The sequence below is a fragment of the Aspergillus campestris genome (genome assembly GCF_002847485.1).
Source record: "Aspergillus campestris IBT 28561 chromosome Unknown P168scaffold_18, whole genome shotgun sequence".
NCBI classification, from domain to species: Eukaryota; Fungi; Ascomycota; class Eurotiomycetes; order Eurotiales; family Aspergillaceae; genus Aspergillus; species Aspergillus campestris.
In genome coordinates, this window is record NW_020194353.1 from 70,272 (window position 1) to 83,017 (window position 12,746).

The 12,746-nt window shown below is 51.5% G+C and overlaps 5 protein-coding genes across 5 annotated transcripts; 2 read left to right on the top strand and 3 right to left on the bottom strand.

Moving 5' to 3' along the window:
• Nucleotides 1-34: 34 nt before the first annotated feature.
• On the bottom strand, nt 35-2,472 carry P168DRAFT_276981 (cellobiose response regulator; the record flags this gene model as incomplete). The annotated part of the gene is made up of 5 exons (XM_024835592.1): nt 35-977; nt 1,030-1,120; nt 1,174-1,308; nt 1,364-1,623; nt 1,700-2,472. 5 exons carry the CDS (start codon nt 2,470-2,472, stop codon nt 35-37), a joined length of 2,202 nt encoding a protein of 733 aa, XP_024688464.1.
• A 1,257-nt stretch (nt 2,473-3,729) lies between these two features.
• Nucleotides 3,730-6,460, bottom strand: P168DRAFT_276984 (N-alpha-acetyltransferase 35, NatC auxiliary subunit; the record flags this gene model as incomplete). The annotated part of the gene is made up of 8 exons (XM_024835593.1): nt 3,730-4,677; nt 4,733-4,831; nt 4,904-5,161; nt 5,216-5,674; nt 5,727-5,963; nt 6,040-6,180; nt 6,249-6,316; nt 6,394-6,460. 8 exons carry the CDS (start codon nt 6,458-6,460, stop codon nt 3,730-3,732), a joined length of 2,277 nt encoding a protein of 758 aa, XP_024688465.1.
• Nucleotides 6,461-6,765: 305 nt separating this feature from the next.
• P168DRAFT_293892 (ATP synthase subunit epsilon family protein) lies at nt 6,766-7,311 on the bottom strand. The gene is made up of 3 exons (XM_024837907.1): nt 7,265-7,311; nt 7,081-7,195; nt 6,766-7,006 (listed from the first exon to the last, which is right to left on the bottom strand). Exons 1-3 carry the CDS (start codon nt 7,294-7,296, stop codon nt 6,929-6,931), a joined length of 225 nt encoding a protein of 74 aa, XP_024688466.1. The 5' UTR covers nt 7,297-7,311; the 3' UTR covers nt 6,766-6,928.
• Nucleotides 7,312-8,463: 1,152 nt separating this feature from the next.
• P168DRAFT_322786 (uncharacterized protein) lies at nt 8,464-9,670 on the top strand (the record flags this gene model as incomplete). Its single annotated transcript, XM_024840608.1, has 2 exons — nt 8,464-8,521; nt 8,589-9,670. 2 exons carry the CDS (start codon nt 8,464-8,466, stop codon nt 9,668-9,670), a joined length of 1,140 nt encoding a protein of 379 aa, XP_024688467.1.
• A 1,098-nt stretch (nt 9,671-10,768) lies between these two features.
• On the top strand, nt 10,769-12,663 carry P168DRAFT_293893 (class I SAM-dependent methyltransferase). Its single transcript, XM_024837908.1, has 11 exons — nt 10,769-10,898; nt 10,982-11,031; nt 11,100-11,156; nt 11,220-11,249; nt 11,307-11,348; nt 11,422-11,497; nt 11,553-11,593; nt 11,649-11,674; nt 11,727-11,913; nt 11,977-12,405; nt 12,463-12,663. Exons 1-11 carry the CDS (start codon nt 10,878-10,880, stop codon nt 12,512-12,514), a joined length of 1,011 nt encoding a protein of 336 aa, XP_024688468.1. The 5' UTR covers nt 10,769-10,877; the 3' UTR covers nt 12,515-12,663.
• The last annotated feature ends 83 nt before the right edge of the window (nt 12,664-12,746 follow it).

Consider the following 12,746-nt stretch of genomic DNA (forward strand, 5'->3'; position numbering starts at 1 on the left):
TCGACAGAATCGCAAATCGCAGAAATCCAACTCGTCAAACATTTCCCATGTTCATACTGGGAAACAGCATTACGTCCGAAACCCGATTGAGAATCCCTTCTATGTGGCTATCGTCCATGTAAACGGGATACCCAGCCCCCGTATACAGAGATTCGGTCGCCTCGGGCGGCACAGACGCCGGGGAGATCATATCGAAAGCCGTCGGATAGTTGGGGGTCACTTGCGCGGTCTCCGGGGCCGACATGCCCTTTTCGCGGGCGCGGAACGCCGCGCTGACTTCCCGGAGCGCCCGCAGGGACGATGCGAGGTGCTTGGCTGAGTCGGTCTGGCTGTTCTCGGACTCCTCGCCGTTGGCGTGGACGTGATCGGCTAGTACGTTCTCCAGCCGTTGGATGAGATCCCAGGTTTGTGGGTGCACGGCGGCGTTGTTGTGCGCGACGAGCAGAAAGGCTGAGGCGATGGTCCGCTGTAGGCTGATCCAGCTTCGCGAGCAATGCGTGTTGATCGAGTGCAGTTCGATGAAGGCTTCGATCGTTCGCATCAAATTCGTCAGGCAGTCCCCCCGGATGATTGCGCGTCGCTGGTCGTCCAGCGGGGCGTCCGGGTCCAGGGAGACGCGACACATGAGGGAAATGTAATACGACGAGTGCAGCTGCAGCTCCGTCCGCTCGATGTGATCGGCCAGTGTGCGGCAGTTCTCCCGCTGTCGCAGATGCGGAGCTGCCTCCGTGGTGATGCGCTCGATCTGTTGCTTGTACTCCCGGATTTCGTGGTATCGGAGGTGGGTGTGGTGGTGGAACAGCAATCCTCGCAGCATCTCCAGGGCGACGGAAATGACTCGGCAGAGAGTCTCGAAATACGATCGGTGGCCGGGCATGGACTTCGGGTCGTACGGGATCTCCGGCTGATTGATCATCGTGATGGACGGCCGGTCATACGCCAGGGAGAAGTGGCTATTCTGAAACGCCATTGCCCACCTACTTACTATTAACATGGGATACCTTGCAGAGCAGCCAATCCATCACTTACCACACTCTCCGCCGCGCTGCCTTGGCTCCGATAGAGAACCCGGGGGACTCCACATGGAGACCAAGCACCATACACATTCGCTCCGTCATCCCTGTTTAAACATCCATGAGTGGTGATCCATAAGACAGGGAAAAGGCTACTCACCAAGCAAGGTATACGATGCCCCCGCATTCATGTTGTACGATAACACATTGCTGATGATAAGCAGAATTTGAATCACGTCCACGGTCGGATGAGACACATAATTGACCATCCGCAGACACTGGTATGAGCAAGACACTGCACGTGGTCAGCGCCATGGGAACAAGCAGCCACTCCCGGAAAGCTCACGAACCATAAACCCACGACGTCAGCCGCCGCTCGCTTCCCGATAGGTCGGACAATTGACAGCCCGACGCCAAGACGGCAAAGAGCAGACTGAGGAAAGGAAGGCTCATGCCAAATGGCTTCATGAGACCACTACTATCGGGTTTGTAAACACCACCCGCGTTGGCCCGGTTTTGTAACAAGCGGTTCATTTCATCTTCCACTCTCCGCACGTTCGGGAGGACAGGGTATAACACCGCCCCAATATCTTTGTAGAAGTCGAAAAACCTGCAACCGGAACCCAGTTAGTAAACAAAAAGAAAAAAAAAAAGAGCGAGACGGATGGGTATTTCTGGGCACTAACCTTCGACACTGTATATCGTCCGGGAGCACATCGCATACGCCGGCGATATTGAATGTAAATGGGTCCGACGACCAGAGGTCCACGAATGGGTATGCGGCAGACTCGTTCCCCATCGCTAGCTCCGCAAGGAGTTCACCCGTGGGCAACCCTTGGGCCGCTTCCTGGGAGCCCTTGGTCTTGCCCAGGATGTCTAACAGGGCCGATCGGGAGCCAATGTGGACCTCGCCGGTTTCCAGCCTGCTGGAATCGTATGCTCCGCTGGACGACATGCCGTCATCGCTGGCCAACGTTACCGAACGAGGATCGGTCGGTCTCCGCTCCGAATGGTTCTGGAACAGCGAGTGCAGACTGGTCACGATCTGCTCCATGGCCTGCATCTTCGCATTGACCTCATCCCATTCCATCTGCGACAGAGATACCATATCCGACGACGCGTGAGGGTCCGGATCCGGGCCGCCATAGTCCCCCACGGAGGTGGAAGCAAAACTGTAGCGGCCGCCATCGCCACCGGCGGGTGTGAAGGAGGACGGCGGCGGGAATTGTGGGGACGGGCCCGCGGAGGTGGTCGCGGTCGCGGTCGCGGTCGCAAAGGGATCCGACAGGAGCGGCGGTTTCGAGGCGTGGGAGAGTGACGGACGGCCGTAGGTGCAGCTGAAGTTGCGCTTGACGCAGTTGCTACAGGGCACATTGCGATCGCATCGGACCTTGCTCGCTCGACAGGGCAAACAAGTTTTACACTCGCGCGGCCTGCGCCGGACCGGATAGACAGGCATTCCCGACGTCTTGTCGCGGGACGCGCTCAACCTGCCACCCCGCTATCGGCGACGAGGAACAGACAGACGCGAGAGGATGGAGGTGGAGAGGGTTGCAAAACACTAGTTCGGTGCAACCAAGAGACGGTGCCTGATTGGCATAGACACGACGACAATAGAATAGAAAGGTAGAAAATAAAAGAGGGGCGGGAATATAAAAAATCAAGATCAGGTGAAATCATAAAAGAAGCATCCAAATCAAGATACGAATAAGCTCAAGGGTATAATATCATATCACGTCGGGGAAGGTTCACTAGGTGGGAACAGAGCGAGCGATTGGAATCTAGGGTCGTTGGCGCAAGGCGTCAGCAAAGTCCATGGCCAGAATCAAGATTTCGTCACCGAGACAAGTTTAGTATTGTCTAGTTGGACGAGAGGAGGAAAGATGCGCGAGGAGTGAGGGGTGGGCGACAAGCAGGTCGGTCGGTCGGTCGGTCAGTTTGGCCCTCCCCATTGGATTGGAGATGATAGGCGAGACTTGGAACCCTTGATGGATCACACACATTGGAGGGATGATGAGGATGGTGATGATGATGTTGATGATTCATCCATTGACGGAGAGACCCGTTTGGGTTCAATCAGCAACAATCCAACACCACAACAGACTCCTCTTTTAATTCCAAGAATGAAGACGAGGAAGGGATCGTGGGATTCGAGGTCTACTTGGGTAGGATTTCAGATAGGTTGGACCGACAATAACAAGGCACGGGTCGATCTTAACCGCGTCTGTTGGAGGAAGTAAAGTGTGAAAGCTCGGAAGTTACTAAGGTGGATTCCTGACAGTGACTGGTCCGGCCAAGCCACGGCGGTGGGAACCAGCAAGTTTCCGAAAGGGTTGTTGACTCGTGTGGAGTTGATTTACCTATTAGGAAGTTGTTTGAAGATATAGAATCCAGGGATGTTTATGTATTTCTATTCTTACGCAGTATTTCGTGGTCTTCATTCTCGACTCGAGGGATTAGCCCAACCCGTTCTATACAGTATCCCGTCCTGATGGACAGGTCAAACCCGCTGATTGACTCCCACAGGCTAATTATTCCTACATGTACATGTACTCCATGGCAGGGTTCTCCAATGCGACCTAAAACGGAGAGAACGAATGATGTGGAGCGGAATACGTCCATGCATCCGTCTCGACGACTGACCGGGTGGGAATCCCAGCGTTGCTTGCTCGGCTGCATCAATTGACATGTCACCCCCCCACCGACTGACGAACCCTCAGGTCTTCGACCGTAATGTATTCTGCGAAATCTGTGGCACCGCCCACCAGTCATGGAAGCGAGCTTTGGAGCCCACCTCCGGGATGTCGACCCGAAGATCCACGGTCGGGCTGTCGGGACTCGAGCCTTTGCTGGTGTTGCGCATCGCGAGTCCCTTCTTCAGGCTTTCGATCGCGAGGCTGGTCCCGATACAGGCTCGCATGGTATCCTTGACGTCTTTCTTCCAGTCTTCTTCGATTGCGGGGGTCGTGGAGGCGGTTGGGTCCGACGAGGTCGGCGCAAAGGCTCCGTTGGCGAGGGTGGTCTCCCAGGCCTTGCGGGCTTCCGTGATCGCCTTGGTCGCCCGTTCCAAAACAGCGCCGTCACTATCTCCTTCGAGCAGGGCCTCACGGCGGTAGTCGTCGTACGGGACTAGTTCGGGTAACGTGATGGGGAGGAAAGGTTTCATGCGGAGCTCGTATCGTAGACGCTCGCTCGAGTAGGCCTGCGGGGAGGAGGCGGTCGGCAAAATTTGGTGCCGGCCCAGGAGCACATACAACGCATGGAGGGAGATGGCAAAGGCGTCAACGGCGACAATTTGCGTGCTCAGTCGCTCGAGAAGACGGAGCGATTTCTGGAGCACCGCATGCCGCTCCGCAGCGTCGCGTTTCTTCCCAGCCAACGCCGTCAGGTTTCGCTTGGCCGTAGCCACGGTGAACGTCCGGATCCGATCGAGGTGCCCCAGGTGCGTCGAGCAGATATGTGACAAATACCAGTACATTCCCGGCAGTTCTTCAGGTGAATAGATGGACAGTTCGAACCCAAGCTGGAGGATGAGGCGGAACTGATTCAGTTTCTGGTGGTAGGTCCAACTGCTAAGAGGGTATGAATAAGTGGAGTCGCCGTTGCTTAGAATAAGCGGCGGCTCGTCGCTCAGCGTGCGAAGCTGCTCATCCAGATCTTCCGCCTACAATCTGGTCAACGATACCCGGCAGCTCACAAAGGGAGAAACCCAAACTTACCTCCATCTGCAGATTGTCCCAGTCGACGAGAGTGTGGCAGACAGTTCGACGAATTCGGCAACGATTGAGACAAGCACTGCGGAAAGTATCGACAAAGGGCTACTTGTGGGTTAACATGGCATCCTTATTGATCGCGATGATGGCGAAGAGGGGAGGGTACCATCAACGCACCTGGGAGAATCGTTTGACAAATCCATCCATATGTTGAGCAATCTGAAAGCGAGGATTGGAAGGCATCTCAGTTTGATCTGTGTTTGCCTGGAGCAAGATACTCGTGGGCAGTACGAGTTCCGCGAGCTCATCATACAAGAAGTCTCGGACCGGGACCACTCCAAGGACCATCGCACTGTTCACAATCAGGGTTTGGAGGAGAGACCGGATGTAGACCGATGGCTGGGGCTTTCGAGACAGCATAGTCCAGACGGCGACCTATATTTCGTCAACATGGACACAGTATATCAGGAATCGACAGCATCACCGTACCTTGACATTGTGGGGTCCTCGGTAGTCAAGGATCCCCTGAAGATCGATCCCATCTTGACAGAGCCGTTTCAAATGCGCCAGCGCATCATCTTGGCTTATGTTCACCATTGGCCGAGGAGGAACCGTGCTTGCTAGCCTTCTTTGGACCTTCCAACTGAAGGATTCCGGGACCGGCTTTCCGATGGATGCCGATTGAGCCAAGTCAGATAATCGCGACAGACAGGCCCGAAAATTATCGCTTGACCGATTTTGGATGACATCAATATCCTGGTATAATCCTAGAAGCAAGTCACGTCGAAAATCAATCCGGAGTTTGATCGCTGCTTTCACTTCTTCGTTGATCCCATCTTGTTGCTCCTCAATCCACGCAGCCGCACGGTCCAGCAAATCGAGGAACGGATCTAGGTCGAACGGGGATAGGAGATTGCGATTGTAGAGTTGAGTGACAAAGTCCTCCTCCTGCTTGATGTTAGTCGGGGTGTCATCACATATTCAAATAACATCAGCCCACCTCATAGTAATACTCGGTAGCCACTCGAGTGTGGACGTAATCACAGCACTTCACAAGAGCCATACAATACGCTCGTAGTACGAGATTCACCAATGTTGGTTCCTCATTTGCGCCATCTGCGCTTCCACGAGTGAATCGGGCCTCCTCGAGCGTTTCTGGCACAGGCCACAACAATCTGTCGAGGTATAGAGACGTGAAGAGGGTCTGGGAGAGTGGGTGGCCCATATGCCATGCCATCTATCACAAAGGTGTCCACTGTCAGTTCATGTTCTATGCCATCTTCGGCGCCATCTTCTAGGAAGTCTTCGCTCACCTCATGGCAAAGGAGTCCGTCCATGATGCCCACTACCTCCTCCGGAGCCAGCTCCCGCGTAATGTCGTAGTCGTCCTCTAAGGCTTGCGCATGGTTTTCGTCAGGTCCGAGGAACCCGCTGTCCATCTTGGAGTCCATGATCTGCATTCAAACTTCCATATCAGCTCTCTGTATTATGATATAAAGGGCAGGCCCAGGTCGCGGCTTACCTCCAAGGCACCAACCGCCTCGAACAGCGTAAAGTATTCATCTTTGACCAGTTGCCCAGTAGACAGCTCTGCATGATAGAACAGTCTCGTTAGAACCTTCCAAGAAAATCTGCGTGAAGCTCAATGTCCAGGGATCGGGTCGTACTTGAAGCAGCTTCTGTGAACTCGTCGGTGATGTCGCGCGGCACCACCGACTGCGACGTTACTCGCATTGTCGGGGCAGACGCGCTGCTATTTGGAAACATGTAGGACACACTGGAATCTGCAGCCCGCTGTCAGATTCGCTGAATCGTGATACTTGCGGGTAAAGACGTCGTTTCGAGGGTCGCAGAAAAGCGAGGATTGCAGGAGGCCGGGCGAGGGGGGAGGCGGGGACTTCGGGCGGACAAAACTTGCGGGCAGAGTGAGGCCCGCCGTTCAGGTCGGTTGAAGTCTACCTACGTCGTCAAATCCGGCATTTTTACTCTCTACAATACAAAAACATATTGGTGGGAATTTACGAAAAGATGGCTGAATCTTAGGGAGGAAAAAGCCTTCTCTATTTAACTTGGTCAACGGGCTCAAATATGCTACAGAGGATCCAGTTCTCTACCAACAGACAACACTTCCCCCGTGGACCCTGCCTTCTCCCACAATACACCTTATATCATCGCAACAAGTGGTTTCGAGGAAAGAGGCGTTTATTTCGACCCGGAGTTGGCGGCCATGGCCTCGTTGTTGGCCTGGCCAAGATTCTTGAATTCGCCCTGCTTGCCGTTCTGTTAAATAGACAGTCAGTCCCCGACCCAAGACACCCTCCCAATCAAGACAGCAAACTCCTCTCAATACGCACCTCCCACTTGGCAAAACGCAGCTCCATCAGGCCACGGCGCTCAGCAGCGACACGGGGGCCCTCCTTGAGAGATCGGCGAACAGCCTGGGCGGCAACGGCCAGGTAGCGGTTGTAGCTGTAAGTGGACATAGAGTTAGCTAGTGCATTAAACAGGCTGAAAAAATCGTAAGGTGTTCAAGCATACGTCAAACCAGCGGATTTCCAGGCGGCAACCATTTTGACGGTGTGTGAATGACGAAGGGTTTCAATCGTTCAGGAGTGAGAATCAACCACTATCGGGTGAGTTGCGGACGGTCGAGTTCGGAGCATCGGGAACTCTGCGGGTCATGTGACACACGTGACCTCTAAATATCACGTGATTTGTTGTCCATCACTTCCATGATCAAGGCATGATAACCTAGAAAGAACATTATGGTTTCATGATATTGATGTTTAGTAAATTGGGCCAGGCTGTTAATAAACCAATGCACATATTAGATCTCATTTAATTGGCTTTATGTTTCTAACACCTATCGGAAGGTTAGTTGAGATATATTTGGCTCAAGCACAAATCTTCCGCAATACTACAAGATCCATGCTTTGTTCAATTTGCGTTTAATGATAAAAAGGTCGGCACTATCAGGTTTTCTTTGACATCGAAATTACTTTACACAGGATTTAAAAGAAGGTCTATAAGAAGGAAGATGAAAACCACAAGGAGCAACAAGGAGATAGAATTTCTAAGGATCTCAACACAATATATGAAAGATAATTCAACACAATATCACACCTATAAGTATAGGTTAAAAGGGTCAGCTTGAGATATGATATAATACAATTTGCTATAACTCTTCAAGACTCTAGTTGTTCCCATTTGGTTAGGGTTGTTCATAATTTTGTACGTAGGTGAGTCTATTTACATATAGTCCTAAATAGGAAATCCATCAAGACCGCGGTCAGTCTGTAGGATCTCTCAAACACACCTCAACTTCTCATAATCAACAGTCTTTTCCAGTTCAGGCCCATCATTTGTCGTTCTCTATCAACACTATGCTTCACTTTCACTTTGCAAAGATGTACAATTGCTTGCAATCATAAAGCAATGGGCAAGTGAGAAGTACACAGCTCACCTCCCACTCGCTGAGGCGTGCTTGAGAACAAACACATCGTCAACTTCCCTCATCTTCTCCCTACCCATAACGACATTCCCTCCCTATTATTATTTCTATATCTCTCTCTCTTACCTCATATGCGTAAATCTTGTCATAGGAAGATCGACTTTCCTGGACAGAGTGTGCATTGACAACGACCGACAACTGCAATATAACCTCACTTGAGCAATTAGGAAACTTGACACGAGGCGAGCCAAAGCGCGTGAAACCAAGCCAGATACAACACATCAAGATGCCCTCAAGAAAGGCGATGAACCGGCCTAAGAAACGCAACTTGGTCCGCTGGGATGGTATATACCCACTATCACTTACCCGCGGGAATTTAAAGTGCTCTGGGATGCAGGCTAACCATGAAAGACAACCTAAACGAGATTCTCCTCCTCACAGTCCAGTCGGTGTGCAACAAGAACGGTATCAAGATCCCTTGGGTCGAAGTTGCGGAGACGATGGGACACAATGCAACAGATGGGGCTATCGTTCAACATCTGGCCAAGCTTCGGCAGCGCCGAGTCGATGCCGGCAAAGCTGTTCCTCCACCTCTCCGGCGTGGGGGCGTTGGAGGCAAGGCAGCTGTCTCTTCGTCCCCCAGATGTGTCCCGGCTACAAGGAAGAAGCGAAAGTCTGAGTCAGTATCAGACACTGAGAGGTCTACTCCAGTTTATGTCCAGTACGATGACGATTCTTCGGAAGACTACGTTGAGGGAAAGAAGGGTAAAGGGCGGATAAAGAGCAAACCAGGTGTCCGAGATGATTGGAGTACCGCTCACAGAGAGAGAAAACAGGGATTCATGTCCGAGGACGAAGAGGAAGGAGATTATGACAGCGAGGTGGACACCCCGGGTGAACTGCTGTTTCGAGGCGCCAAATTCTTGGACCTACCGAATGATGAAAGTGTTTCCTCGCCCGTTGCTTTTGATCCTGTCGCTGCTTCGCCTACTGCCGGACAAGCCCAAGACAGCCGTATTGTGGTTCTCAGGTATCGGAAGCTTCCTTCTATTACAACGGAGGGATCATCCCAGCCACTCAGCTCGAGCCCCGTCGAGCCGGTTGCAATTTACAATGAGAAAGCTGACCAGTCTTCCTGCTCGGGGTGTGTCGACGCTGAACTTACTACCGCACAAGACAGCTTAGTGTCTCCTAGCAATGGCACTGGACAGCATATCCCAGAGTATAATACTATGTCCATCATCGATCCGCAGAGTGTCATTCCTGCAGCGGGATTTGAAAATGGCCAGTTCGATCTATTCCCGGCCACGTCCCAAGATAACTTCTCGGGTTACCCATACCCCGATTATGGATATGGCTTTCAGCCTAGTACGCTTCCCGACTCTGGTAGTTTTTTCCAAGATCTGTTGGAATCACCGGATCTTTTCTGGAACGAGACACAGGATCAACATGACTATGTCGCTAAGGGGGACGGCGACCTGTTTTGGCCTTGAGATGGCCACACCACTTAAGCTTTCTTTGCTGCATGCAAGAGCGAATTTGACGGCTATACTACGATACAGATCTGTCGCCTCTTGACTTCACATTTCTTTCATTTCAATTTGGACTCTCTTTGATTAACACACGCCAAACTTCAGGCAAGCGCCAGTACTTACGATATGATATTCGATCATCTAAAATTAATCCTCGGGATAGAGAAGCGAACATTTTCAGACATTGACCAAATGGGCTCGACAGATTCAGCATAAGAGTCGTGCCTCTGACTAGACGGCTTTCTTATTCCACTTTCTTATCTTTGTTCGTTGCTAGATTCCTATCTCTTCGTTGATTTCCCATCTCCTTCCCGATCCACTTTCAGCGTTGAGTTCATGGACACGGCCTTCGATTGGTTGAGCACTTACTTAAATTTGTAATGAAGCCTTCATATTTCTTGCAATGATCTCAGTTGATTTTCCACATCTCCATCCCAGTGTAGTGGGTAGAAGATGCCAAGCACCCATTTCTCAATATCTTACCAGGAAAAGGACCAGCAACAATCAGATAGATAATACCCAACAGGCTGGTCTACGTAAGCAACACTCGGAGTATCATTCTTAGGAAATCCTCCCGTGTTGAAGAACTCTTCGGCAGTGCTGGTTGGGTGGCTGCGTCTAGCGTCGAGTAGTTTACGGATTCTGAACAGGGATCTTTCTGTTATTTCTGCTAGGGCGTGGGAGCTATATTAGTAGAAAAGGAAACAGGCTTTCAACTTGTTTCACCAAAAATAGGATAATGAAGTAAAATATCGCCTGATATCGTTACCAGAGAGGCCTGTTACGACTGACCACGTGGTGGGCGAACAAAGCCATTAACACTGCATATCAAGATGTATGAAGTGTTCAAAATGGCCAGTTCAGTCGCACAGGAGCCAAAATGTAAAAGAGTCAGGAGGTCAAGTTTATAGATCACATTCAGACCCCGCCATGCCAAGCTGCAGCGACGCGCCTATTGAAGCCACTATACCCTATCCCGTAAGTCCCCCCATCGACAACCGCAGACTACGGAGCATTCGTCGTCCCGAACTCTCGGTTTCCTTTGCCAGCCTCAACCTTACTATGCTTGTAGTTCCCGCCTGAGTGGTTTTGTGCTTTTTTCTTTTTTAGTTTGTTTTAATTTCTAGTTTTTTTTTGATAATTTTTTTCCAAACACCCACTTCTGACCATGGGAGATAATATTACCATTGTATGTTGCGATTGTTGACGGGCTGTGAAGCTGTAATTTCTCGATTATCATTTGGAATATCAATGTCTGACGTCCACTGCTAGGATCCTGATTATAATTCTGCCAAAGAGTGGGACGCCGATGATCTAGATTCGTGAGAATCCTCCCCCATCGGGCTGTTTTTAATTTCCCACAATTCGCGTTCTCACGATTTAGTTTTAGGGAAACCACCTCGATCACGTCGACGGTGGCGAGGGGCCGGTTCGAAAATGGTAGAAGGTTGGTTGGCTCTGTCACCTAGAACTGTAGAGTCGTATAGCTGGATACTAACAGAGAGAGCAGATATCAGGCGTTGAAGGAAGATGACTACTGGTCAGTAACGACGCTCACCAGGTTGAAGGAGAGGTTGACTCTAACCATGTCCGACAGGGGCCCTTCGGACGAACAACAGTTCGAGTCCTTCGAGGTTGGGTGAGTGTGGTGCCGGCTTGCTGTCATTGGGGCTGTTACGTCTTGTCTGAAAGCAGCTAATGGACGATGCAAGTCATATGCTATTTCTCATGTTAGATTACGACCGACAAAACCCTCATCATCATGCCCCCATCACGCAATCACCCAAGGTAAGCATACACTTGTCTTTGGATATGTGACACACTGCTGATTGTGATCTTCCAGCATATTTTGGACATCGGAACGGGGAAAGGAAGCTGGGCCCTGTGAGTTGCTCTGCTTGCTTTCCTATGTTGGGGATTGTTATTAATGCATGCACAGCGATATTGCCGACATGTATCCATCTGGTATGTGTGCCCCCGGATCTCGTCCCGGTTCGCTCGGCTGAATCGATCCTAGCAACTGTTCGAGGTGTTGACCTCTACCCACCCCCCGTGAATTGGGAGCCACCGAATTGCGTGTTTGAAGTGGACGATATCCTCCGCGACTGGACATGGAGCGAGCCCTTCGACTTGATTCATTTGCGTTTTATGCTGGGCGCATTCACATTGGAGGGGTGGGACCGACTGTACGAGCAGTGCTACGAGTGAGTCACCTCTTGACCCTTTCCCCGTAAGAGGAGCACGTCTCATGGTCTTGCGCCGTCTAGGAACCTTACGCCGGGCGGCTGGATCGAACACATGGAGTTAGACGTTCGACTGCAGAGCGATGACGATACCCTGAAAGAGGACAGTTATTTGGGAGGGTGGGGACCCAATTTCATTGGCTGCGGTGAGCGATCTGGACGACCCCTGTTGACTCAGGAAACGATGCGGGGCGCCATGGAGAAGGCCGGGTTCGTGGATTTACACGAAAAGCTCTACAAGATCCCTCTGGGGCCGTGGCCGAAAAATAAGATTCTCAAGGAGATTGGGCGGCTTCAGTACTTCCACTGGACGTCTGCCCTCGAGGGGTGGGCGCTGTGGCTTCTCACTAAGTATGGAGCGCCCTCTCCTTGGACCAACGACGAGGTTCAGGCTTATTTGGCCAAAACTCAGGCTGAGCTGCAGAATCCTCACATACATGGCTATGAATATGCGTGAGTCTCCTTCCCTCTTTCTGAGCTCGGGGGTTGGCGTTTGCTGATGGCGTCTAGTCGTCGGGTCTGGGGGCGGAAACCGACCGAGGAGGAAGCTAAGGCTATGTAGAGCCAATGTCAAGTCCTCTGCGTTATATAGAATTAGATATACCCATTAGGGTGGGAAGCGATGGATTGGCTCAGGGCATCTCTCGGTCGTTTTCCAAGATATGGCGCTGTGCGACGGCAACGATAGACCTTGAATGAATCCGCTTCCACCCCTTCAATTGAGTTCTCATGACATTGGCTTTTAAATCAGGGCATGCTCTGCTTTGGCACTCCGTGTCTCGTGTACCGATTAG

Coding starts and splice junctions, on each gene's coding strand:
- P168DRAFT_293893 (XM_024837908.1), top strand. CDS start 10,878: ATGGGAGATAATATTACCATT. Junction 10,899..10,981: donor TGGGAGATAATATTACCATT/GTATGTTGCGAT, acceptor GTCCACTGCTAG/GATCCTGATTATAATTCTGC. Junction 11,349..11,421: donor TTCGAGTCCTTCGAGGTTGG/GTGAGTGTGGTG, acceptor GGACGATGCAAG/TCATATGCTATTTCTCATGT.
- P168DRAFT_293892 (XM_024837907.1), bottom strand. CDS start 7,296: ATGGTTGCCGCCTGGAAATCCGCTGGTTTGAC. Junction 7,196..7,264: donor TGGAAATCCGCTGGTTTGAC/GTATGCTTGAAC, acceptor GTCCACTTACAG/CTACAACCGCTACCTGGCCG. Junction 7,007..7,080: donor TGCGTTTTGCCAAGTGGGAG/GTGCGTATTGAG, acceptor TCTATTTAACAG/AACGGCAAGCAGGGCGAATT.